This window comes from Pyrgilauda ruficollis, unplaced genomic scaffold (genome assembly GCF_017590135.1).
Source record: "Pyrgilauda ruficollis isolate IOZ18807 unplaced genomic scaffold, ASM1759013v1 scaffold84, whole genome shotgun sequence".
Taxonomy (NCBI): domain Eukaryota; kingdom Metazoa; phylum Chordata; class Aves; order Passeriformes; family Passeridae; genus Pyrgilauda; species Pyrgilauda ruficollis.
In genome coordinates this window covers 1,492,684-1,518,415 of record NW_024530377.1, presented here as the reverse complement: position 1 = coordinate 1,518,415, position 25,732 = coordinate 1,492,684, and the positions used below count along the sequence as shown (strand labels likewise).

Here is a 25,732-nt window from a genome sequence, read left to right as displayed (position 1 = left end):
AAGAGAATCCCCCTGGGCAGAGCTGGGAATGACACCTGGATCTGTGCCCCCTGAAGGAGTGAAAGGCTGGCAGGCTGTCACCACTCACCTCCCCATTTCAGACACGTTGTAGCTGCTTTTTGCTGATCCAAAGCTGGGCTGACACAGCAATAAAGGGGCTCAAAGCTGAATACAGAACAGTGCAAATGGACACAGGAAGCCTGTTATGATTTACTCCTCAAACACTGAAAATCATATGGAAACAGAGAGATGGCACAGAAACAGTTGCTGATTATGTAGAGACTGAAAAACCGCATCAAGAAATAAGAGTTTAGAGGGTCAGTTTCTATTTTTACAGACAAAAATCAATCCCAAACTTCCAAAGGTATTTTGTGTCTGGTTTATTATTTACTTTCCATAACAGTCAATGTGGTCCAAGATCTCTGAATGTTATCATGCAAAGAGGAAGGACAGGCACAATTTCCCCACTCAAACCACTTTATTGACACTTGCAAGACAAAAATAAACTGCTCCCTGCTTCCTACACCCCTCATGCCAGCTTCTGTCTGCAACTTTTCTTTCTTTTTTTTTTTTTTTTACTTTCAGCTCATTACAAGAAAGTCGTTTTATTTTCACATTTTGCTGGCAGCTGGAATTCTCCAAATGAGGGAAGCAGGGCTGAGATGCATCTATCTCATCCCTCAGCAAAAATCCCTGCAACATACGGTGCTGTTATGACTCCGAGCTTTAGGTGGAGAGGGAAACAGGCATCTGGGCTGGGTTCATTTGTAACGCTGCACTTGCTGGATTAATATGGAAAGACAGATGAAGGCAGACACTTTAATTACTTCACCCTAACTTTTTATTACAACATCAAGTAAAATGGTGAGTTACAGAGGATAATGGGCGTGAAACATCTGGGATGAAGTCGCACACAAGCTCATGGGTTGTTATCTGCCAATGGGGTTTTAAATATTGATAATTTCTGTACATGCATCTTTGTGTTACTTCTGATTTCGATAAATCATCTCAGGATTACTTTGTTTTGAGCTGTGAGGTAGCTACTAGGACTGGGACCCAGCTTTTTTCTTCTGGAATTTTCTGAACTGGGACTGTATCGCCACGGCCGCCCGCTCTGTCTCTGGCGCGTCCATGTCTATGTCAAACTCCTCTTGGACCTTCTTTTGCCCATCTGCTCAAAGGAAACAGAACAAAGACATCAACAGCTTTTTCAGACAGGGATGATCACTGAAGAGCACAGGTGGAAAATTCTACTTCTTTCTCCTTCTTCCCAAAGATCCTTTTTAAGTACCAAGGTAAAAGCCCTTTATCCCTTAACTGTATCTGGCTCTCAATTTTCAGACCAAGGAAAAGGCATCAATAGACACAGCCATGGCAAAGGGGAACAGATTCAGGGAAAAAGCCTGGCACAAGTTACCTCCAACCCCTCCCAGTGACAGAGTTTGGGGAGCTGGGCACTGAGGAGCAACATCCAGAGGGTGCTCAGCACTCATCCAGCATCTGGGCAAGTCCCCCCAGCCCAGGGAGCCAAGGGGGAGGGACAGAGGGACTCCTCCGTGCCACCCAGCAGGGAGAACTTAAAGTTCCTTTCCAACCTAAATTATTCTATGTTTACTCTAAAAAAAGAGGCAGATTAAAATATTTTAAAGTAGAGGCATTAAAGACCCTGTTCTTATCACACCTCCAACATGAGAGGAAGAGATAATACTTCCTAAGGCTAATTTCCATCCTTTCCACTCGTTTCCTGCCTCATCCCTTCCAACACGCACAGCTCTTCCCCTCTGAATCATTTATGTCCAATCTCTCCACCACTGTGCTGCTTCCCTCACTTCTCTCCAGGCTCTGCTCTTGTCTTTCATCCTCAATCCTTGGCTCTTTGCCTTCCTTTATTCCCAGGCCTCAGCTTTCCCTTCAGCTGCATTCGGCCTCCACGTGGACAACCCAGCTGACTCTGCTGAATTTTCCTTCACCCACCTACAAGTTAAAAGTGCAGCCCTGGGAAAATTCCTGCCCTGGTTGCAAAGATAACCCTAAACTGCCTGGACTGAGCTGGTGGGAGGACACGTTCGCCCCACTAACCTTGTCACAGCACCGGGTTTTTCACCATAAACTGGTTTGTTAAACTCACTGATGCAACTGTTGTGTGCCAGCCTGCAGTGCACGTCACACCAGGAGTCTGCAGGGAGCTCTTCTTGGGGGAATTCACCCATTCTGAACCACTTTGCTTTTAATTCTTGACATTAATACCTCCAGGATGCTCATCCCCAAGTAGCATCAATGCAAATAAAAGTATGTATTCAATTCAATGTATTATTAAAATGAAAATAAACTTGTGCCCCATTGTCTCTGTCCTGCACACTAGAAAACAGGGATGCCATTCCATGGCTTTAGCATGAGTCTTGCAGGATTTCTTACATTTAGTTCTGGTTCTTACTCAGAAGGCAGTTTTTGTGTCCATTTTCTATGGAGCACTCTAAATGGAGGAAATATTTGAAGGGAAGGTTTTGCAATATCCCATACTGACTTAAATTTAACTACAGTAACCAAATAAATGCAGCTATGCTAATGTAAGATAAATGTTCACTTCGTTTTTGGTTTTATTTAGAATAAACATTTAAGAAGGAAGATGAAAATGGAAGAAGAAAGAGAAAATCTGGATAAAAAAGAACAGCTTGAGAGCTCACCAATTTTTATTATACAGGCTAATAAAAAGCTAAGCTATCAAAACAAAAATTTTTGTGGAACAAAATCAATCCATTAACTTTATGTCATTAAATCACAGAATCATGCCATTAAATCTGAGAATCTGCATGGTTTGTGTAGCTATTCAAGCAATACAACCACCCTAAGTACAGAAATACATTATAGTTTATCTTCCGTGGGGAAAGGGATGTGAAGGTCAGAAGTGACACAGCCCAAGGAGAAACTGGAACTGATTTTTATTTGGTATTTATGGGTTAAAGGCAACCTAACAGTAGAAGTGGACTCTATCCATCGATTTTAGCCTTTCAGTGGAATAATTGCTGTCCTTTGGAGATGCCAGTTGGGAAAACCAGATGGGTGGATGAATAGACACAATTGGGTCTGTACCTCTTGATGAAATCTGGCTTGTACAGCTCATTTCCTATTACAGCCAAGTTTTAGCACTGTCTTAACTCGCAACTGTGACTCAGCAATCTCACGTTAAGACTTAGGAAAATGCAGCATTTACTGTAATTTGTCTCTAAAATTACCAGGACATTTAAATCTTTGCTTGATGTGTACCATCATCACTGCCTTAAAATCAACTGTAATACAACAACTCACACTACCTTGAGGTTTTACTTCCTTTTATTTTTTTTGACCTACAGTTGTTGACATCAAAACCAAAATTCCACATGAGCTCTTCCTATATTTCTATTTTCCTATCACCAGGGAGAAATGCTAGGGTAAGAAGTTTTCAGCCATGACTTAGACTTGTAATTAAGAAATCAGAAGTGTTCAAAAGGGCCAAGATATTTCTATTAATAAAGAAGAAATTCATAATTAGCAGATGGTAGGGAAATATAATGATTACACATATGTGCACAATATACATTATAAAACAACATGTGCGTTATCTATATAGGTAATGTAATATAATGAACATATCTGTATAATTTTCTTTCTCCCTATGCCCATATTTCATTTTTTTATACATGGATGGTCCATCCATATTTCCATACAGAGAGAATATACATTAATATATAATTGCACAGACATATTTGCTTAAATAGTTTAAGTCCTATGTTAAACTGAAAAGAGCTGGATTGGGTATTTCCCACATTTTGGGAGTGGATTTTCTTGGAGTTCTCCCCAAACCATTTCCTATTGATACCTGTCACAACACAGATACTTTACCAGATGGACTGTCAATCTGGAGAGAAAATTCAGTGGGGTGCCAGCTTGGACTTTGTCTAAGGGAATAAAATTTTAGCTTTTACCTTGAGCTGCTTCCCTAAAAGCAGCCTTGTGATTTAAAAAGTGTCACACCCTGCAAACAACACGGTTTTACTGGTTGGGAGCAGGAGTTCCAACTCCCTTGTGACAGAGGAACTGGAACCAGGTGATCTTTAAGGTCCCTTCCAACCCACACCATTGTCTGATTCTACAAATTAAGAATTAACCAATTAATTACAATGGAAACCCAGCCTGGGCCCAGGACCTGCACAGACCAGAAATCACCTCACTGCACTGATAAAAAAGATGAAAGCCTTTTTGCACCCTTCCTACTCCATATCCACCCATGCCACAGTAACTTTCACCTGTCAGTAGTTGTTCACATATCTCAAGAGTGCAGGCTGTTGGATTTGAGTCCTCAAATCATTAAATTTCTGCAGAGAGCCGAAAGCAAGGCTGTAGAAATGCTCCTCTTTCATGCACTCCTGGTTTTCCTTTCACAAGGGATAATTAGCTTGGAAATGGTCTGAAAACCCAGGAAATTCTTGCTCTCAGCAGGCCAGAGCACAGGTAAGCACTTGGCACAGGTTTTACTCCTGGATTTGATTTTTTTATTCCTGCTGGTGGGGGCCAGCCATTCTGATAACAAACCACATTCTTCCAAGCTACCTTGATGTGGCAATAAAGGTGGATCAGGATTCCCTCCCCACCTTCTGCCACACACAACCTTCTGTTGGTATTTTCACTTTCCAAATTACATGATTCCTTCCACATGGATATCTGAGGATCCCTGGACTACACCCACTGCCAGGAGAAAACCAGGGAAAACAAAACTGTTGTCAACAGACTTAAACTCACAAACTTCTTGTGACTTTACAGGATTCAGAGATGGCTGATAAGCCCTGGCCTGAATTTTCTGCTTTCTGAGGGGTGATCTCATAATAAATAAACCCCCCTGACCTTTCCCACTAAACTCAGCTATTTCAAGGCTTTCCCTGAAAGATTCCTTCATACTTTGCTGGCCTGTTCTGACACCCTGACACCCAGGGCAGCCAGTGCATGCCCCTGCTGGGCTCTGATCACTGCCAGCAGCTGTTGGCCATAAAAAAAGATTGTTACCCAATGGATTTTCCAAAATCACAATTAACCATGGACTGGCTCTGGTGCCAACTGAGGCAAATCTGATCAAAACTGATCTGATGCAAAACTCCTTGGGGCATCACCTGCCTGCTGACACGGGGCACCCCACACCCCAGCTCCATCGCACTGCAGGGCTGCAGTCAGAGACAATTTATAGGGCACAGGTTTTCCCTCACCACAGGCAGCACTCATCCCAGCAGGAGAGCCTGAAGCAGCAACTAATGAGCTGCTTTCCAAGTCTCCCAGCATCTTGCACTGCTGCAGCTGAAAAACAAAGATCTATGTTTTCCCTTTCCAGATGAAACAGCATTAGAATGCTGCCTCCATGATCTGCTACAGCGCCTTGTGATCCATGGCAAACACTGGATGGATAATGAAGCCGAAGGAAAACAATAAAATCTTACACATAAATCTACCCATCAAACTCTGAAGAAATGTGGTGCAAATGTAATTATTCACAAATGTGCCTCCAGCTATTTCTTTCATTTACTTTTCAGCTATGAAGTAAAATGAATTGTGATAATGCTGGAAAAAGGAAACATTGCTTATTCCATATGGGCCAAAAGTTTAAAGCAGTCTTTTGTGACATTTGAACACAGCCTGAACAGACTAGTCCTTCCCAAAACTGCTCAGGGAAGGGAAAAGGTTAGTGGGGTGGAAAAGGGGACTCAGTCTTTATTCTCAGAAATTCCCATCTTCCAGATGAAACAGAAATTGCTTGTCACATTCTGGAAAACCATTCAGCATGAAAAACCACATGGGCTGTAGCCTCTACCTGGCATTTCATGTCTCGGGTGCCATCCTCTGCCCCTGCTCACCCTGCTCACATCTAACAGGAATTATGGGACAGACTGAAGATGGAATACACTCATAAAAATACTGCATTTTTCAGGGGCTAAACTGCGGTGTTTGGGAAAAAAGATTCAATGGAGTGTGGGACAGAATCACAGGGCCAGAAGCAGTGTTTGCCTCAGGCAGGATCATTACCTCCCACTGCTCCAAAGATTTTTCAAGCTGTGACAATCTTTATCCCAAGCTATTACACCAGCCTGTCCAATGAGGCAGAACAGCCGCTAATTAACGAGGACCAAAATGGGCAGGAATCACATGGATGTTGACATCCATGTGCAGCATTATCTTTATGTGATGGGAAGAGTCATTTTGTCTGCCCAGGCTCCACAGAGAAACCAGCCAGCTGGAGAAAACATATGGATGCTCAGAGGTGTGGAGGCCACACTTAACTCCTCATGAGGAACAGTTTTAAAAACCAAGAGCTGATGTTGGCCATTCTTTACCCTCTGTATCTGCTTGAGGGTGAGGAAGTAAATTACTCATTTTTTAGAGGAGCCTCATCCAGCCCAGCTGCCAGTGGCCTTCTTGGCCACAAACATTCCGCTTCTTCATTAATAAGCACAGATTTTTTTTCTCTAATTAGATTAGGAACAACAATAATTTTCCTTCCTGCTCATTAGCAGTGCTGCAGGGTGAGATGCTTGTTTTGTGACAAGGACTCCATCCCTCCTAAAGCTGTTCCTGTTTTGTCCCTCCAAAAGGAACGCAGACATTCCAGGGCCACCTTCAGAGTCCAGGGCTCCCTGTTGTGTTTGTCAGGAGAGAGGCACTCGATGGTGGGGAATTACAGCTTTACACAAGGGGTTTTTCTTTTCAGGTTTTTGAAGGTGGAAGATGCTGGGGAAATGTAAAGTCCATAAAGGAACCATCTCTGAAAGTGAAAAGCAACCCCTGGATCTCAGCAGTCCTGAGACTTCAAAAGCTCCATGTGGAAAAAAATAAGGTTATCATTAATGATAAGACTAAATGTAACATCTATTTTTATCTGAACTACACCAACTGGCCCCAGAATATCACTCAAAGTAGGCCAGAAATAATTAATATCATTTGATTCAACTGTAAATTACAATTTGTTACAAAGAACATGACCTTATTAGGCAACCAGAATCTTTTATTTTTCAAATTGACCTTTACTTTCAAAATATGGTGTTGTTATCTCGAACTTGAAAAATTAGTTTTGCTGTAAAAAATAATGGTTGTTCTTCTATAATTTTAAAAATGTTATTTCAGCATGAAGCTTTTGAAATGTCTGATTAATCTTTTTTTTTTCCTAGTTGTAATAATGTTTGAGAACAGGAATATTATTTCTGACATAAGATAAATGAAGTAGCACAAAAAATATGTACATTGGAATAATATAATGGAACGGAAAGGAATAGCAATAAAATTCAGTTTACAAAAATTGCATTCTCGAGTAGATTGTAGCCAACTACAGATGAATTGATTTTGCTCAACAATTAATATAGAGACAAATATTGTTTTTCCTTAAATGCTAATATTATTTAAGCAATTATTCCTCATCGTCAAAGTAATTAATGGATCACTGCCAGCCTTTTAAAATGGTTTACAAACACATAACTGATGCACAGATAGGTACATAATTCATGGGAGGCATTCTGGGAGTGAAACCAGAGGCCCTAATTCACATTTCCCATGGAGATCAAACTTTGTGCAAGTTTAAGTGGGCGCCTAGCAAATAAAACCAGCCTGTTTTCAGCTCTACAATCTCATCTCTCACCAAAATGCTGTGTCAGAGGGGTGCTAAACTGGCAAATTCAGGGAGAGCCTCTGGGATCTGCAGGGAAATGGTGCTGGGGATCAAGTGCTGGCACTGACACAGAATCACAGAATTTCCTGCCTTGGAAGGGACCCCCAAGGACCAGGCAGTCCAGCTCCTGTCAGTCCCTGTGTCCCTGCAGAACGATGCCCCACAGCAGGGACAGCACACCCAGCCCTAACTCAGCCTCCCCTGCAGGTCAGGATGCCAAAATCCTCCTCCCAAATTCAGCCCTGAGCTGTGGGAGTCTCCTTCTGCAGCTGCCCGTGATGCCCAAGGCTCCAGCCAAGTTTGAAATGGGAATTGTTACAACGTGGTTTTAATTTCCTCTGCCATTTCCAGTTCTCATTTCCCAGTTAAACACAGTGCCTTTACCCAGCTTTGCTGTGGAGGGAGCTGCATTTCAGCAGTGCATGAAGCAAGCTGCCCTCCTGCCTGGCTCCTCGACTGCTTGATTAATATATGATCAGTTATTTCCCTATTATGGTAGCATGCAGGCGCTCCCAGCCCGAGCTGGGAGCCCTAATGTGGTTACAAATGCAGAACAATAAATTCTTTCCCCTCCACCAGCCCTCAGCGCTCTGACCTTTGCAAAAGTGTCTTCAGCAGTAACGTTTAAAATAACAACGGGAGAACTTCCTCAGGGCTACCTCGACACCAGCACATTATCCAAGGCCCCAGCACAGCTCAGGCATCATCCACAGCTTCCCTAAATATCTGAGAGCTGGTGCAGCCACGGGCATGGCTGGGATTGTTCCACACACACTCTGCCAAGGGACTGTGGTGGCAGAGGGTGGGAGCCCTGGGGTGTTGAGAGAAAGAGAGTTTAGCCCTTTTGATTCAAGCCATGCATCAAAACCATATAAAAGGCTCTCAACCCATTTTGTTTTCTAAGAGGGACGTTGCCCCCAGCACTTCCAAACATTTTCCTGCTCCAGATTGCAAAGGAACTGCTTCAAAATGAGTTGGCACTTGCTGTTCATTGTGGGGTGACCGATGATACCTGAGAGCACTCGCCAGGAAAACAAAAACCAGAGGGTTTTATCTTCCAGTGTGGCACTGCCTTCCTCAGCTTTGCTTTCCAGGGATGCTCCCTCAAGAGCAGCTGGGGAAGGAGCTCGGAGAAGTGGCAGCGATCACAACATGCCACACAGGAGTGGCAGGAAAGGGGGATCAAACCCCTGCCTGCCAAAGTGACAGGAGCTGGGGAAGGTGGCACGGGTTACACAGCAAAACCTGTCAGTCACACAAAGGAGAGGAATCAATCAAAAGCACCGTGGTATGAAGGCAGAAGATGGTTTTTTCCACACACAAAGAACAGTGAGACTTTGCCCTGCTCATCTTCAAAGTGGAAAATAAAGGCATTTTATTGGAGTCACTGGATACCAGCATATCTGTTAGCAACTAATGAGAGGCTATTTTAAGTTTACAGGGTGATTTTAATAAAAACTACTTTATCAGCACTTGGAAAGTCACAGTGAGAAAACACTCTCCTCTTGTAAAATCTATCACAGCTTTTAATCACAAATTACTTAATCCCACACTCAGAGGTAAGATACAGGAACTGAGCTCTGCCATTCAATATCACATTCTGAAGCAAAGGAGATATTGCAGAGAAATCCTTCCCTGGCAGGGTGGGCAGGCCCTGGCACAGGGTGCCCAGAGCAGCTGGGGCTGCCCCTGGATCCCTGGAAATGCCCAGGTTGGACACTGGGGCTTGGAGCAGCCTGGCACAGTGGATGTTCCTTTCCTATGGAAGAGGTGGCTGGAACAAGATGAGCTTGAAGAACCCTTCCCATCCAAACTATTCTATGATTCTATTTCAGTATCTTCTAAGCCTTGTAAATATTATCAGTAAGAAGCACTCTATTGCACAGATTAAGTGCAAGGAACAAACAACTTTAATAATGGCCAAACAGTGCAGCTTTTATTTGCACAAACGTGGGCATTGCTCATGATGCAATAGGACAAATTAATTTAGCACAAGCACACCACAAAAAAAGCCACTGCTTTAATACATGTACCATGTTTTTTTAACATCTTGCACTACCTGCCAGTTTGGGGATGCTTGTGGAGGCAGCTAGTCAGTAATTGGGTAGAAGTGGAGCTTGTGAGGTTAAAAATGCCCAAGGAAGTACCTGGAGTTCTTTATTGACAGAACAGAATTGCCAGAGGGTAAAAAACAGGCTGGGATGAACAAAACTGCTCTAAGAGCTTCCTTCAGGAGAGCGTTTGGCAAAAGAAAGTTTGTCACCCCTCTGTAAAACCAAACTCATCCCTTCAGGAGAGCCCCAGAGATGTGATGGATATAAAATCCAGTCTTCTGGAGCAGCTCCAAAGTAGTTCAGTCTGAGCAAAGACCAGGAAATTCTGACAGACATCGATTTACCATGAAACTTGGACTGCCAGTGGGTCTCACATGCTCCTGCATCACTTGGCTTTGTCACTTCTGCCCCAGCATCCACAAGCTCAGCCAGAATGCTGGATAGACTCAGTCTGACCAGAATTTTACTGAATGTTCCACAGAATGAAATTTTCTCACAAAAGGTACAGAATTTTAACATCTCTGACTCCTGAAAGCAGTCACCCAGCTGTAGTTTTCCACCATAAAGCAAAGAAACCCTGTTGCAGGAGGGATGGTTCTAGGAAATTTCCACTGTTTTCTTTTGCTTGGGCTGTTACCCGAACAGAATCATTAATTTGAGTTTACATGTCTCCACTGAACGCAAAAAGCCACATTCTCTGTTTATTTCCCCTGCAGGCTGGCTTGCTTAACTTTCTTAGGAAGAGAGGAGGGGCTGCTCAGGAGAATGTAGGATAACACTGAAACAGCAGCACAGGGGAGATAAATTAAGATCCAGTGGCAGTGTGGCTCTGAAAGAGGATGAGAAGGAATTAAACGCTGGAGGGTACTGTGAGTGTGTTTCAGGCTGTCTTGCCCAACAGCCACTTGGAAAACCATGTTACATATTCTGCAGAAGCTCGTTAAGCCAAATATTTCAAAACCAGATTCCAGGTAAAAAGAAGCAGCTAAGAAATCTTGTTTGCTCCAGGAAGGAAGAAAATAAAATAAAGGCAGGCACACCTTCTCCCACAATTCCAGCTGTGTGCTCTGATCCCATGGGATGGAGAAGAGAACAGCTCACCTTCAGCAGAGGGTCAGAATGAACATTTGTTCCCTCTGCTGAGATGGCCAGGGAAGCTGCCAGTTGTGGAGCTGATCTGGATCCTCTCATGCTCCCTCAGGAGCTGACTGAACACTGTGCATACACTTTTCTTTTAATAGAAATATAGTTGAACAGACAAAAAAAAACTGTATCAGCACCTCTCGCTCTCCTTTCAATTTAATTCAGAGATAGTGAATTTTTGTGTACACTGTGTGCCTTTATGTGTACATCAATAAGACTCCTTCTATACCTCTAATAAGGGATTACAGCTAACACCACGACAAGCAATATCAAATGCTTCATGTGAACAAGCAGCCAAATGACAGTTTCTGTGAGAGCTGTAATTGAATTCAGCAGCTACAGCAAACTCCAAACCTCTGCTCTGCTACTTAGCTAAGAATGAGCCAGGTGATGGCTGCTGCCATCCTGAAGGGTGGAGGTGCTCCAAGGAACCTTGCTGAACCAAGGAACCTTGCTGCAGCCAGCATGTGGCAAGGCAGCCAAAACAGTGCTGAGACCACAATTAAATGTGGGTGTTAGTTGTGCTGGGTGGCCATCTGTAGAAGACCAGAACACTTCAAAAGGTATTGCCATGATTCTCATGGCTGATCCAAGCCAAGGATCACTGACATCAGACTGGGATCTGCATGCAGAGCTCAGAAAACCACAGTGACCACCACATAGTGCAGCTCCCCATCGTGGTGCACTCAACAGAGAATTCAGATTTCACAGCACAATTGCACTCACATGTTCCTTACATGCCAAAGCATGTAAGTTACTACTTCATCATTCCTTAATGGAAGAAATCCAGCTCCACCACACATCCTTGCCATGTTTTTTTCTTTCCCCTTCCCTACTGTGCAAACTGATGCTGAGGTGGACACGACTCTTGGCTCAGACGCAGAACTGGAGCACAGCTCTGCTCTTCCACTAATTTCCTGTCCCAGAGTAATAAAAAAGACCTTATTGTCACATAGGACAATTTACTGTTTAGCATAAGGGAGTAAAAAATGGCAGTGAACAGATCCTATAAAAGAGGGGGGGAATGAATCCAGAAGGGCAAGGTGTCCTTCTGAGCAGCCCTTTCATTACCCAAAGGCAGTAACTGTACTGGGATGCTAAAGCCTGGAATTGTAAGGAGTCAATACCAAAGCTCTGTGGGATTTCTTGTCCCTGCCTTTAGCCTCTGTATTTATTGAGTGAGGACTGATAATGTAATTTTCCAAGCCTTTCCAAAGCAGCAAAAATAATGACCAAGGTCAGGCTCCAAAGCCACTAGACAGTACTTCGAATCCTACTTCTGCATTTTTCCCCCTTTCCCCCACCTCATGAAAAAAAACAGAATTCCAAACCTTCTAGGTCCTAGGCACTGACTCAGCAACATCCTCTTTTGAACCTGATGCTATTTCAGAAAAGGGTGGAGGGGTTGTTCTCCCCTAAGAGTGCAGTTCTGTGTTCTGACAAGCATCTGACTAAAGTGTAGATCATTAATGCTGCCCTGCAGTGGGTTTATTCTCAGGTGTGTAGCAAGGAGGAGCATCCACCTTTTTATAGCCTGTGTATTGATTAATCACACCCACACATCTTTTTATTTTTTTTTTTTAATGTGGGTAAAAGCAAGCATGTTTTTCCAATAAAGCCCCTGCAGAAGGAGAAAGCAGGTCCATATTCCGAGTCCTTTATCTACATCAGGAGGTTATGGAGCAGGGAAGTGAAAATGGTCTCGTTATCCTGACAGATGGTGCACTTAACAAACCCACACAGAACAGTGAGGACACAAAGGAAGGTTGTACGTGCTGGAAGTGTGGTGCATTTCTGAGCTGCCAGAGAAGTGGTGTGTGAGGTACCACACTGGCCCTCCAGCCTTGATGCTTTCCAGTCCTCAGAGCTGGAACAAATCCCTTTTGTCATCCTCTGCCTCCTTCTCCAGAAGGGACTGTCCCCGGTTTTAATCCTCCCATCCTGCAACATCTCAAAGGAAGCTCAGAAAGATTCCTCTGTAATTTCAATTTTATTTTTAATGTTAAGGAAAAACAAAACAAAAGGCAAGTTTTATTAATATGAGCTGTCTAGAAGAAAAGGAGGCTTCCTATTCATCTTATCTTGGTTTTCACCTCACTAAGTTTTTACCTGGTGCCTTTTAACAACGGCTATTTAAAATCAATTTTATCAGGAGGGGTGGCCATTGATTCAGCTAAGTGCTGCAATTGCAATTAGAAAGTTATTAAACCCTGTGCCAGATAGTCTAATTGACATGAAAATCTGACTGAGGCCGGGGGATAAAGGTTTCCCTCCTGCTTCAGCTCTAAGTTTATTGCACACATAAAGCTATCTTAAAAGAACATTCAGGTTGCAAAGTTGAACACGAGAAAGTTAATAAATGACAAAAAGAACTGATACCATTAGGCAAAATTAACTGAATCATTGAGTGGGCAACTTGAATTTTTGACATTGAAACTTCAAAGGTCTTAGGAGCACAGTGTTTCCTAAATTTAAAGCACAAAAAATGTATTTTGATGCAACATATGGACACCCACATGGCTCCTCAGCACTGCTGCTTGGAACTGTTAACACCAGTTTTAATGGAGTGACTGGCACTGGTGGGAGGCTGCTGTCCTGTTCCTGAATCAGCAGGAAAGGGAATGAACTTGACTATTTTTTGGGTGGGATTCATGAAGCTGACGGGAAAGGAACAATGAGAAAACTCTGATGCTCTCAGATGTGGTGGCTGCTCCTGCTCCACCTCGTCCATCGCAGCTCTGCCCCAGCCCCGAAGCTCACCACGGCTCCCAGCAGACCTCAACAGTGCTGTGTCTTTATTTGGCTACTCCTGCTCCCCAGAACTGCTCCAGGACATTCCCTAACCTCAAAATTCCAGCCCAGCCACTCCATATTCCTCCCTCCCAGTCTCAGTCCCCATCCCAAAAGTATCAAATCCTGCCTAATCATCTGTGGTCCAGCTTCCTGAGGAGCCCTACTGAACTCCTTTGTCATCCCATCCTTTGACCTCCCTGCTCCAGCTTCTGGGACCCTCTGCTCCCAAGCAAGGAGGCACATTTTTTTCCTAAGCAACTGTGATGTTTTGGGAGCACAGAAAGGGCACGACCCTGCCTTTGGCTTCAGCTCCTGGCCAAAGCATCGCTGAATGTGGCAGCAATTAAGGAAAACTATGATTTCCTTAAGCCTTTCAAAGACAGTGTTGGTTTAATTGCTTTAGTGTTTACTATTTGGCTCAATGATGTTGAGTTTTCACGGAAAAAAAAATAATTAACTGCTTCACTGAGTTCACACAAATGTAGGACTTGTATAACAGATAGAAAAGTCACATCCCAGATGACAAATCTCACATTTCTGTTCAAAATGACAAAGGCTCAAAGCAGTCAGACAAAAGGCCACCAGAAATTGTTTTTAATTTCTTGATGTGCTAACATTTTGCTCAAGCCTCATTTTTGGAAAGTACTGGAATGACTTTGCTGAACCCTTCCAAAATAATTCTGCTTGAGGCAAGCAATCAAAATGACAAATTTCAGCCTGAGCAATTGGATTTTGGCAAGGTTGTGTACAACTGAAAGGGAGCTTTTAACCAGCAGAGTTCAGCAGCTGTTAATCGGCCTTGCCACCAGCCCAGATTGCAATAAACAAAATAAGTGCATGTAATAACAATGAAGGAATGTAAACTAAATGAAATAAAAGTTACAGATAGCTGGAAGATCTTTAAAAGGGATCAAAATCAGAGGGTGAATGTTACTCTGCTGGTGTTTTGAGGGTTGCCAATGACTTCTTGAAGATTTAAGCACAGGAAAAAAACTGAAAACAGTTGAGTCACTTAAAATGATTACATGGAAGACAAAAATTAATCTGAGTAGTGCTTTATACATTCTATATTGAGGATTTCTCTCGACTTATCTCTGCTACTCATTTAAAAATTCTCTAGAAAACATTTTCCCTTGTGTGAATTCAAACCCTAACAGGCACTTTTTAAGGACTGTCTGGATTTACAGATGTGTCAGATTGTCAATAAAGCTGATCAGAAAGAGCATCTGAGCTGACACACAAGGCTGGCCATCCTCAGATCATCTCTCCAGCCCATGTTCTCTGATCTAGAGAGATCCATTCTTCCTCCCCCTGTTTCTGAGGATTACAAGGACAAAGCTTACAAGCATCTGGAAGAAGGACTAAACCTTTCATGCATCTGTTCTGCTTCAGAAAACACAAGCTGGGTTGGTGCAAGGATGGACTTAAGTTGGGACTCGCATCCCTCACTGCCTCCAAAATGCTGGCATGGGCAGAATGCCACACACCCAGGACACCCCAGTCCCTGTTCCACTAAAACCCAACTAATTGTCTTTACTGCTCAAACTTTAGATCTGAATGTAAACAGAACCAATTAAATTTCTTTTTCCTCCTCTTTTGCTCAGGAAATCCAATTATGTCCTCTCCTCCTGCTCCTTTAAAAACTGCTTTGTCTCTTACATGTGTTTCTCTCCCTCCAGGTGTCTCCTCACCTAGCCCTTCCTTAAACCTAGTCTAGGGAATTGTTCATAAGACTGGAGAGGAATGAGAAACTTCAGGTGAGGGTCGCTATGACCGCAAATTAGAGCATTAGTCAGGAACCTTCTTTTTGGCAAATGAATTTTCTGTACTAATGAACCAGACTGCAAATTTGCCTGGGAAAATAGGAGGTGAAATGAGGCAGTCAGAGGGAGAAGCAGCACTGGACCTGGCTGTGCTGGGAACACACAAAATTCTCTGGGGAAGGAGAAGGAATGAGAGGTGAGGCAGAAGAAATGAGGGAGACAGGAAGAGGGGCAGACAGAGAAGACCCTACTTGTGGAAAAGATGAAAGGCAAACCTCAGGTTTTCTGAAGAAAGTAAGGAATAACTGACTTGACCCATCACAGCAGCCTGGCCTGCCTGGCAGGAAGGACCAGGAGTCTGGATTCAGCTTGGAGCATCCCACTGCACCACAGCCTTCACCCACTCCCATAGCACATGCCTGGAACAAGGGGCCTCAATGGCAGGAAAATATCTGCTTACACAAGCCAGTGACTGGTTAAAAACTTCAATATTTTGAGTGAATGTCTCTTGGGCCTTGCAAAAACCAGCAGAAACTACTGCCAGGAGAGCTCTGGCAACCACGATCTGAATGTTTTCTAGTGCTCACCTCAATCTGTGCAGCCTCTCCTGACGAGCAAAAAGCAAAACTTTCTTCTTTTTTTTTTAACCAAATCAATCAGATTTTCTCCTGAAACAACTCACTGGTGGGGACAGAACACCCTGGAGGTTTTTTAAACTGCCTGGGCTGGAAGTCCATATTGCTTTTTGGTTTTTGTTTTGTTTTCTGGCACGCTTGGCCAAGCTTATCAAGTGTTTTGTCACATTCAGACAGCATCACTTACAACAACAAAAGGTATCCCTGACACCAGCAAATGAGGCTGCAGCTCTGGGCTGCATCACTCCCTATCTTAGCAATTATACTGAAATAAACTAAAATAAAATAAAAAAAAAAACCACCTCAGCCTTTTGCCAGAAAAAAGAAACTCTGCCAGGCCAGAAACCCCAGAAATCCACAGCACAATAGAAGCAGCTGCTCTCTAACTCAGCTCAGGTTAATTGTTGGTTTCTACTCTGCAAGTTCTGTCAAGAAATTCAGCCCCAAATATGCACCACAGAATATGTACTACAGAATCCTGCAGTAAACTACTTACAGCCACAGAAAACTACTGTGGTGTCCAAAGAGCTGTGGGAGACTCAAAACAAGGGTCAAATTTATGGTAGTTATAAAATCTTTTCATGCCAAGTTTCAAGTAAATTTGGATATATTTATAGTTTGGAGAGGGAAACAGTAACTTCTTAGTGGCCTCACACAGTACCCACTCAAAAATAATGTCAGTTGTGGATGTGCTTATATTTAACTTCATTTAAACTTGAAACTTAGAACCAAACTGAGTTGGAATTAAAATCTCACATAAACAGTTATTTGGGGAGAAACTACAAAGCACTGGTATCCCTTGATGCAGCTTTCTTCACTGGCTTTTTTTGTGTCCATCATCTACCGCAAGAAGAAAAAGAACTAATAAAAGAAAAGAACTAAGTATTCTAATTCCAACTCAGTCTGGACTTCAGCCAGTCCACCATGTAATAGCAAAAATGCTAATGTTAGCTGCAGTAATCTTCTTAAGATGATGAATAGAGACCAAAAATGTACACAATTCTGCTGCATCTGAGAACAGTTTCTAGACTGTGCTGTCCCCAAGGTTTGCCCGTGGCATGGGGAGGAATGGGAGGGAATTGCCAAAAATTACATTTTCTTTTGATGTTCTTCCATAATGGAATGGTTCTGAGCTGAGGAACCTCTGGAGGATTCCATCTCATGACTTAAATCTTTTGCTTTTTATTTCCGTGGTCCCTCCTGTGAAAACCATAAATACTTACACAAGAATTGTGACACTTTTCTCTGGCACAGCTGTGGAAAAGCTTCACAGAGATCCAGCAGTGAGAGCAGACAACATCCACCAAGCCTCCTACACCTGGTCCCGCTGGGCAAATGGCACAGGAATATACACCATTGTTTATGGATCATTAATCTCCAAACTCCTTCCCACTGGGGTCTAGAAAAGCTATTTCTTTCTCTTTAATTTGACAGAGGAAGGAATTTAAGCCAAAGAAGTTTGTCTGAGATGAGACCTGAGTGGTGCTGATGGAAAGAATGATTGATTGGCAAAGCCAATGTCATGCCTTCTGCTGACAGCATCCATCACCCTTTGACAGAAAAGGTCCAAACCTCCACATCTTCCATTTGTCTTCTTACCTACTTGGCTAAAATAAGCCAGGAATGCTTTTTCCCCCAGTTTCTCCAAATCTTTGTCTGCCAGAGGCAGAGCTCACACGAGAGACACAGATCTCTCACCAGAGACATGGAGTTTTGTTGTGAACAGATTCATTGGAAAGGTCACCAAGAAATTTCTGCCAGTGACAAATACAGCAGTCTGCTTGATGAATACAACCATTAGGTGAGATTAAAATACACATTTTCTGCTGGTAATTATTCTGCTGGCTGCTAGACCCAGAGGTGGCTGCTTCAGGACACCAAACAGCCTTGGATCCCGCTCAGCTCAGTCTCAAAGTCCTTCCCTTGATGGGTTCTGTCCCAAGAGGTGAAAAGAAGGAGGTTGTCTGATCCTCACCTGTGCTCTATGAACCTGGATAAGCCAGGATGGGATTTATGTGCTCCCATCATTCCTCAGGATGGGACCCAAATGCAGCTGGAGGTCTGGAATACACACAGGTGTATCCACACCTTCCCTCAAAGGTACCACACCTGATAACCTACATTCAGCTCTGAAATCAAAGGCCAGAAGAATAAACAATTCTTCAGGCTTAATTAATCTCACCTTTCCCATCCTTCTGTTTGGTTCTACCACACAACAAAGGATGTAACTCAGAATTTTCCCCACAACCAATTCCTGTAGCCCAGAATTTGCTCCATGGCCAATTCCTGTAGCCCAGAATTTTCCCCATGGCCAATCCCTGTTTCCTGTCAGACACCTGGGTCAGAAATCCTCTGCAGTGTCTGTGGGCACTACAAACTAAATTTTAGGTGTCTATCAGTATGAGATCTTTAACTTAGATTAGAAGCTGCAGTGATAGTTACTGTTGGATTAGGACAGGCACATAATGAATTCCAAAATCCTGCAGGAACGTGTTGTGCTCCTGGCTATTAGCCTGGGTTTTAATTAGTTTGTGCTAATGAATATATTTGTACATGTCCATCTTTTATTGGCAGCTTTTACAGGAGTAGTAAATTGGTCACTGTGGAGTGCCAGTGTTTCACTAAAACCTAAGGAATAATTAATGCTTTCTCCACCTAGAGTCAACCAGCAGTCTCAGGGGGTTTAGGTATAAATTAGAATGAAAGATGAGATACTCAAAATACAGTTAGAGAACTCATTCATCAGTGGTGATTAAATAATGTCACTGTGAGACCCTGGAGAAGTGCTGAGAGCTGATTTCCAGCTCTGGAATACCCACACATCTCCCAGGAGTTGTTAGAGCACCCTGCCCTATTTTTTTTTTTTTTTCTCAATGTGACTTTCAAAATGCCTTTTCCATATCTGGTGCTATCCAACTTTCTTCTGTTCTTGGAAATTCCTCCTTGGAAAATATGTCTTTTTCTCAGTCTTTCCTATTCCTAACCCAATGTGGGCTGGGGGAAAAATGAACCAATACTAAGAGTGCTTGGCTAAAGCAAATGATTCCATGAAATCCAGTACCCTGGCTAACAAAATCCTCAAGCCAGAAAATATTTGGATGTTTTTACAGATAAAATGGCTATGAGAGCTGGCACAAGGTGGTCAGGATAAGTCAAATCTGAATAAGGATTAAGTGGTTTGAGACTGATTTAAGGAAAAGTTAAATGCCCAGGTACAAACCAGACATTCTGAAATACCCTGCTGAGCATCCACTTAACTCCAGAGATAGACAAAAAACTCTTACATTTATGATTTATTGTATTATATTATTTTTATTATTTTGTAATGTTAGTATTACCCACAAATTCCTCAGCCTTGAGAGAGCTACGCAAATTAGAAGCCTAAATCAAATGAAGATCTATGAACACCAGGCTCTCCAGAGAAGGTCATTCTCACCAAAAAAAAGTCACAAAAACCCACATTTTTATCTGTTGAGAACAAACAGAGCTTTAGGTCTCTCACATGGATGTGCACTCAAAGAGCCAGACATGAAGAATTTCACCCCAAACTTACAGAGAGAGGCATAGGAGCCCAAGACACACGTGGGGCTGGCTTTGAGACACCCCTCTCTTCCCTTGGACAAGTAACCTGAGCATTTTAAGTAAGGTCCTGAAATACTCTGAGCATGGAGACTGAAGGGGAAGTGTTTTGCTGGTTCCTGATGCAGCATCTACTTCCTTCCTGCTTTTTGTTCTGGCCACCAGTTCAGCAAAGGACCACATTTTCATCATGTCTGTAACACTCCTGCTGTTCTAAATTCTGGTGCCTGCTTACACAAGGGAGCCTGATAACACCAAATTACAAGCTAATTTTGGAGCATCGAGCTAAGTGCCTGAAGACAGCTGTGTGCTACAAATTAAAATCTTAAAAACCTTCGGAAAAAAAAATATGATTAATCATTTACCGATTGCTAACGGAGGAGCTCTTAAGTAGGAAAGTATTTTCATTCCATTTACAAACCCAAGTCAGAAGAAAACAAAAGCCTGTGGTGTGAAGTAAAGCAGGTCTGTGTACAGTCATGTGTGTACCATCAAAAAGAAAAGTGATATTTCCACAACAGTAAATCCTGGTAACCACTGTTGGGCATTGATTGTGTTCCTCTTTCATTTTTCACTTCCACTAAATTAAAAAAACATGCTGCTCAGCTATATGCAGTTCTTGTAGCCTTTTAATCATGTGTTGTTAGTGTCGGGGAACGTGGAGGGATGAATCTCCAAATTGTGCCAGTCAGCCCAGCTCCATAGATTTCCTAGGTAAATATTTCAGCTCCCACATTCCAATCCTGACACACCCCAAACTGCCCTTGGTGATGCAGGAGCAGATTCATTTTAGAGGTAACTTTAGAGGTGTTACCAAGATTATTGAGGGGCTGGACTGAGCTGTGTCCTCCCTTTGGGTCAGCGCCAGCACCGAAGCAGAACTAAAGGCTACTGCTCCCAAAAAACCACATTTTCCAGACAGTGCACATTTGTGGAAGGCAGCCAGTTACGTGCCAGTCAGGGAAAGAAGGCTCCTTCTCCCTGGTGCACAGTCAGGCAGCTCACTGATAATTACAGACTGATTTCCAGAAGAAATATGGCACTTGTCAAAGGCATCATTTCAATTCTGTCTTTCCTCGTTAACACTTGATGGGAACTCCAGCATATTTATGACTCATCCAAAAGGCAAAATCCACCAGCATCACCACAGCTTTATTTTCTTTTGCTTAATTTAATTTTTTCTTCATTTCTAATCACTGACCTTTTTTTTCCCCCCTAGTGACCTTGGTTGATTTTCCAGACAGTTTCTCAAAAGGGAGCTGGGCTACCACCACCTTTCAGGTGTTCAAATTCAGAATGAGGCACCTCACGATTATTTCCTTGGGCTTCTCCTGATCTCAGCACTGCAGGAATGCTGCAGTTCTACTGACTTCTACCTCCTGCAAAGGAACAGACTGAGAGGGACCATATAGAAATATATATAACTCCTGTACATGTGTTCATCTCTCACATTTTTAGAAATGCAGCCGGATTTTTGGGTGCACTGCCTTTGAGAACATCGCATCCACGCAGGCACACAAGGTTCCCAAGCTGTGTGCAGGCACTGTGTGCAAAACAAAGATCCCATAAATTAATCAAGTTGTTCTCCTGGCAAACTGGAAAGAAAGAGGTGGACCAGGGCAAGAATTGTTATTGTTATCTCTATTTTTAAATACTTGGAAGACTCTCAGTTACTATGGTGGTGAGGACCATATAAGTACCTAGAGAGATTCACTGGTAGCACGAGTATTGTGTGAAGATTCTCTTTGTCAAAGGTACCAGTTAATAGAAGGTTTACATTTTGAAATAATTTCCCATTTTTGAACTCCTTAAAAAGCAGATTTTAAAAGCTGGAATTTTTATTCTATGCTTGTGATGTTCTGATCTGTTTTTTTTTCCTTGTGGGACTTCTGCATTTAAAAAAAGAAAAAAAAAAGAAACCCAAAACATGCAATAAAAAGCTAAACAATTAACATTATATAGCAACATACTGACAGATATCCTTCATGTGGATAGTGCTATTTTCTTTGTGTGGGAAGATGGACTTATTTGGGAGTCATGAGAGTGGTTATAAATGATACACAAGATGAAAACTTGGGGGGAATTCCAGAGCCAGGGCACAAGCCAGACTACAAGAGCACTGCTATTAATTGATGAAACTTTTAATACAATCTTTTTTTTTTTTTAAGATGTTTCTGCCTAAACTTTTAAAAAATGAAAGCTTCTCATTACCAGATGAGGTGCAGCTGCAATGCACAGTGCCAAAGCCAACTTGACAGGAAACAGAAAAATAAGAACAGTATTTACTATTTCAGAAGTATTACTTCAGTTTAGATCAGACATTGATTAAACTCCCCCAGAGGCTCCTCTCCATGAAACCAGATGGTCACTACACATGGACTGGCACACGTGGGTGTAGGTGAAGTTTCAGTGCAGAAGGTGCCCACATTATCTCAGACATAAAAATCATCACTTCAGAAGTTTTGTTGCTGGATAAACACCAAAAAATTGCTGATCTGAGAATTTTTGTAACAATCCTTCACTGCCTTCATCACCCCAAATAAATAAGCACACAGCATCCCTCTGGGGAGGACTCATGCTCATCCCTGGTCTCCAGAAATGGAAATTCACCTAGGAGAGGAAATAAAGTTCATGTATAATTCCCTTCTCTTCCTCCCAGCATCCTCTCCAGAGAAGATCTGTGAACAATCCCAGACCCTTTTTATTAAAGGCTCAATCTGCCTTTAGCTGAGCCCTTGCTGGCTGCTGCAGGGATGGAAACATTCCTTGATAAACACACCAGGATGGGCAAAGGAAGAGAAGCAGGCCAGGAGAGCACCTGAGACATCTTTGGTTTGGTTCTGGGCAAACTTGATGTGCAGCTGTCCCCAGGAAAACACCTAAACTGAAACTCAACAGTTTCCTGCAGTGTTTCTGCCTTGCCTTGAGATGGGATTCATCTAGAACTGTTCACTTGGGACTTTTTCTCCTCTGATCTAATCCACCCTCAGCTACAGATCACAGTGTTGAGTTCTCACAGGATTTTTACACCTCTCTCTGAGCCTCAGTGATCTGTACATGACCGAACACAACTTATGTAACCATGCTGAGGGTTCAGACACTTTTGGATTTAGGCTCTGTGAAGGTGTTATGGTATTTGGTGGTTGCAGACACGTCTGGGAATGTTGCTGAGGCACAGACTTTTTATTTTAAGAGATGTGGGATGAGGTACAACAAATCATTCTCATTACACTTCCCAAATCCCCACTAGTACTGGTTAGACTAGATGAAATAGGGCAGAATTTGGCTTTGGATGTAGGCTGAAAGTAGAATAAGAGAGAGTGCATTACTGGCAGATCATATCCCTTGAAGCACCACTTAAAAGGGATGAGAGAATTTTAGAACACCACAATGAAAAGAGACAACAAGGCAAGCTAATTTCCCTGCCAGCTCTCAACCTATCACCCAGGAAAACTCAATATTAATTACCTTCATCCAATACTCCTCATCCTAACTTTTGATATTAGTGCTGTGGGGGTGAAATATCAGAGAGCAGCAATTTGAAAGGGTTGGGTGGGTTTTTTTACATTGATTCAGCAGTTGCTGGCAATACTGAAGATCCATCTCTTGCCACACAAGCAATGTTTTGTGGGAAAGAAAATACAGGAGCATTGCAATGCAGCAGTTCAGGCTCTGTCCTTTCCTTGGACTAAAAAATGTGACCTCTGGGCCCGAGAAGATACAGCAAACCATGTTCCATGAGGTCCTCTGAATATTTATACAAATTACCCTCATGTGTTCCCCTCCCTCCTCAGAACCCTTTTTTCCACCAGTAAGTTTATTTGTAGGGCTGTTCCCAAAAACAGCACATTTTTTTACGCAGTCATTGGAGAATATTAGTGGAAAATTAATTTCGAGTTCTTAAAGAGATATTTATATTAGCCCATACTACAATAATGATCCTGGCCTCTAGCCAGGAATTGAAGCTCTATTAAGCTAAGCACTCTACATAAATAACTATGAAGATTAGTATTCACGCTGTCAGATCTGGCAAGATTTTTTTTTTATTCCTGAGTGCAGTGAGCAGAATTTCCCAAATTTCTTGAGTAGAGGGAGTGGGTGAATGGACTGTTGATAACACTTCAAGATGCCTATCCCTATACCAGGAAAGCTTACTAGAGAGAGATCTCTGTTCTCCCTCACAGAATTGCTTTGCAATTACTTACCCTTACCCTTAATGTTTTCTAGAAACATTCACACTGAAGTGACTCCATTTTAGATGTAAAATATAAGGAATTTATCTTCATAAATCTACTGTATCTACTGTATAGGCATCCCATGGACAGAATGAAACACAGAATATTTATTCATGTATAATTTTCTGAATGCCCCAAAGCAGAGCTCATACACTGACAAGTGTTTGGGAATGAGAAGAAACTGAAAATTCAACTGACCATCTTGCTGTGATTGGATTAATCCACCATGACATCTCAGTTCATGCAAAACCTACTCATTTTCATTTCACTCAGAGCCAGGAAGGCATAGAATTTGTCCCATGAAAACACTCACTTTGTTATCATAAATATTCATGTTACTGAATGATAAATCTCATCTTCCAAGAAAAAATATTAATACCAATTAATAATCACATGCTTTATGTAGTTTGAAAAGAAAGGGCGAGATCTATTAATAGGAAAAAGAGCGATTCTAAATTTGAAGACAGAAATAATTGCTTCTGATGCAATTGTTTCCCTGGCAGTTGTGCTGGGCTATTAAAGAGTAGATTGCATGAGAGCAGCTTGCAAATTACACCACAAGAAAAAAAAACAAAAAAACAACACAGAGCAATGTGAAACAGAACAAGAAGTGACAAGTGTTAACCTACGAAGGAACTTTGTGACATTGCCAAGGTCAAAGAGAAGAATCACTTATTCACCAAGAACAGTCGGGGGGAACATTCTGTTTTCATATTTGCATCTGCAAATATGATTGTCCCAACTAATCAAACCAGGTGAGCATAAAAGAAATTACAGCTTCTGATCCCACACTGAGCTGTGTGGGAATAGCAGTGCTGTCTTCCCTGTGGATTTTCTACCACAGAGAACAGCGTTATGGAACAGGTTTAGAAGTTCCATTTGCAGTTTCACAAATAAGCATCTCCTGAGTTTCAGGTACACTGAGGTCCTTCAAAGTCCCAGTGAGGAGGGTTCAACACTGGGCCCAGATTGTTTAACTTGTTCACCAGTGACTTGGATGAAGGGGCAGAAGCCTCCTCAGGAAGTTTGATGATGACACAGAGCTTGGAGGAGCAGCTGGTCCCCCCTAGGGCTGTGCAGCCCTTCAGAGGGACCTCGACAGGCTGGAGAAATGCGCAGAGAACTGTCTGAAACTCAGCCAGGGCAAATACAGGGTCCTGCACCTGCGAATAAATAACTCCAGGCACCAGCACAGGCTGGGGGTGACCTGCTGGAGAAGGATGTGGGAGTCCTGAGGGATGTGTCTGTCCCTGTGTCTGTCCCTGTGTCTGTCCCTGTGTCTGTCCCTGTGTCTGTCCCTGTGTCTGTCCCTGTGTCTGTCCCTGTGTCTGTTTCCCTGTGTCTGTCCCTGTCTGTCCCTGTGTCTGTCCCTGTGTCTGTCCCTGTGTGCAGAGGTCAGAGCAGGCCCAGGCTCTGCTCCAGGCCCAGCAATGGCCCCAGAGGCACGGGCAGGGCCTGAGCCCAGCAATTCCCCTCACAGGAGGCACAACTTCTGCCCTGGGCAGTGCCCAGCCCTGAGCAGAGCCCAGAGGGGCTCTGGGGGCTCCTCCCTGGGGACATTCCGGAGCCATCTGGACACAGCCCTGTGCTCAGGGATGGCCCTGCTGGAGCAGGGAGGTGGCACCAGCTGTCCCCTGTGGTCCCTGCCATCCTCAGCCACCCTGGTGTGCAGCAGAGCAGTCCCTGCTGCTGAAGGGAGGTTTGCTAAGAGCTGCCACCGCTGCTCTGGGGGTAGGAACTAAACACAATTAAGGATAGACTGTTCCTGTCCAAGGAAGGTCAAACAAGAACATGCATTTGTGTCTACCCAAACCACCCCTGCTATAAAAGGAATCCTCAGAGACTGAATTTC

At 43.0% G+C, this 25,732-nt stretch overlaps 1 protein-coding gene across 1 annotated transcript in view; it reads right to left on the bottom strand.

The window, feature by feature from the left end:
• Window positions 1-365: 365 nt before the first annotated feature.
• Window positions 366-25,732, bottom strand: part of PCP4 (Purkinje cell protein 4) — a 47,300-nt gene continuing 21,933 nt past the window's right edge. The window contains exon 3 of the mRNA XM_041487815.1: window positions 366-1,171. Within this exon, the coding sequence (XP_041343749.1) occupies window positions 1,044-1,171 (128 nt within the window). The 3' untranslated portion in view covers window positions 366-1,043. The remainder of the gene's footprint in view (window positions 1,172-25,732) is intronic.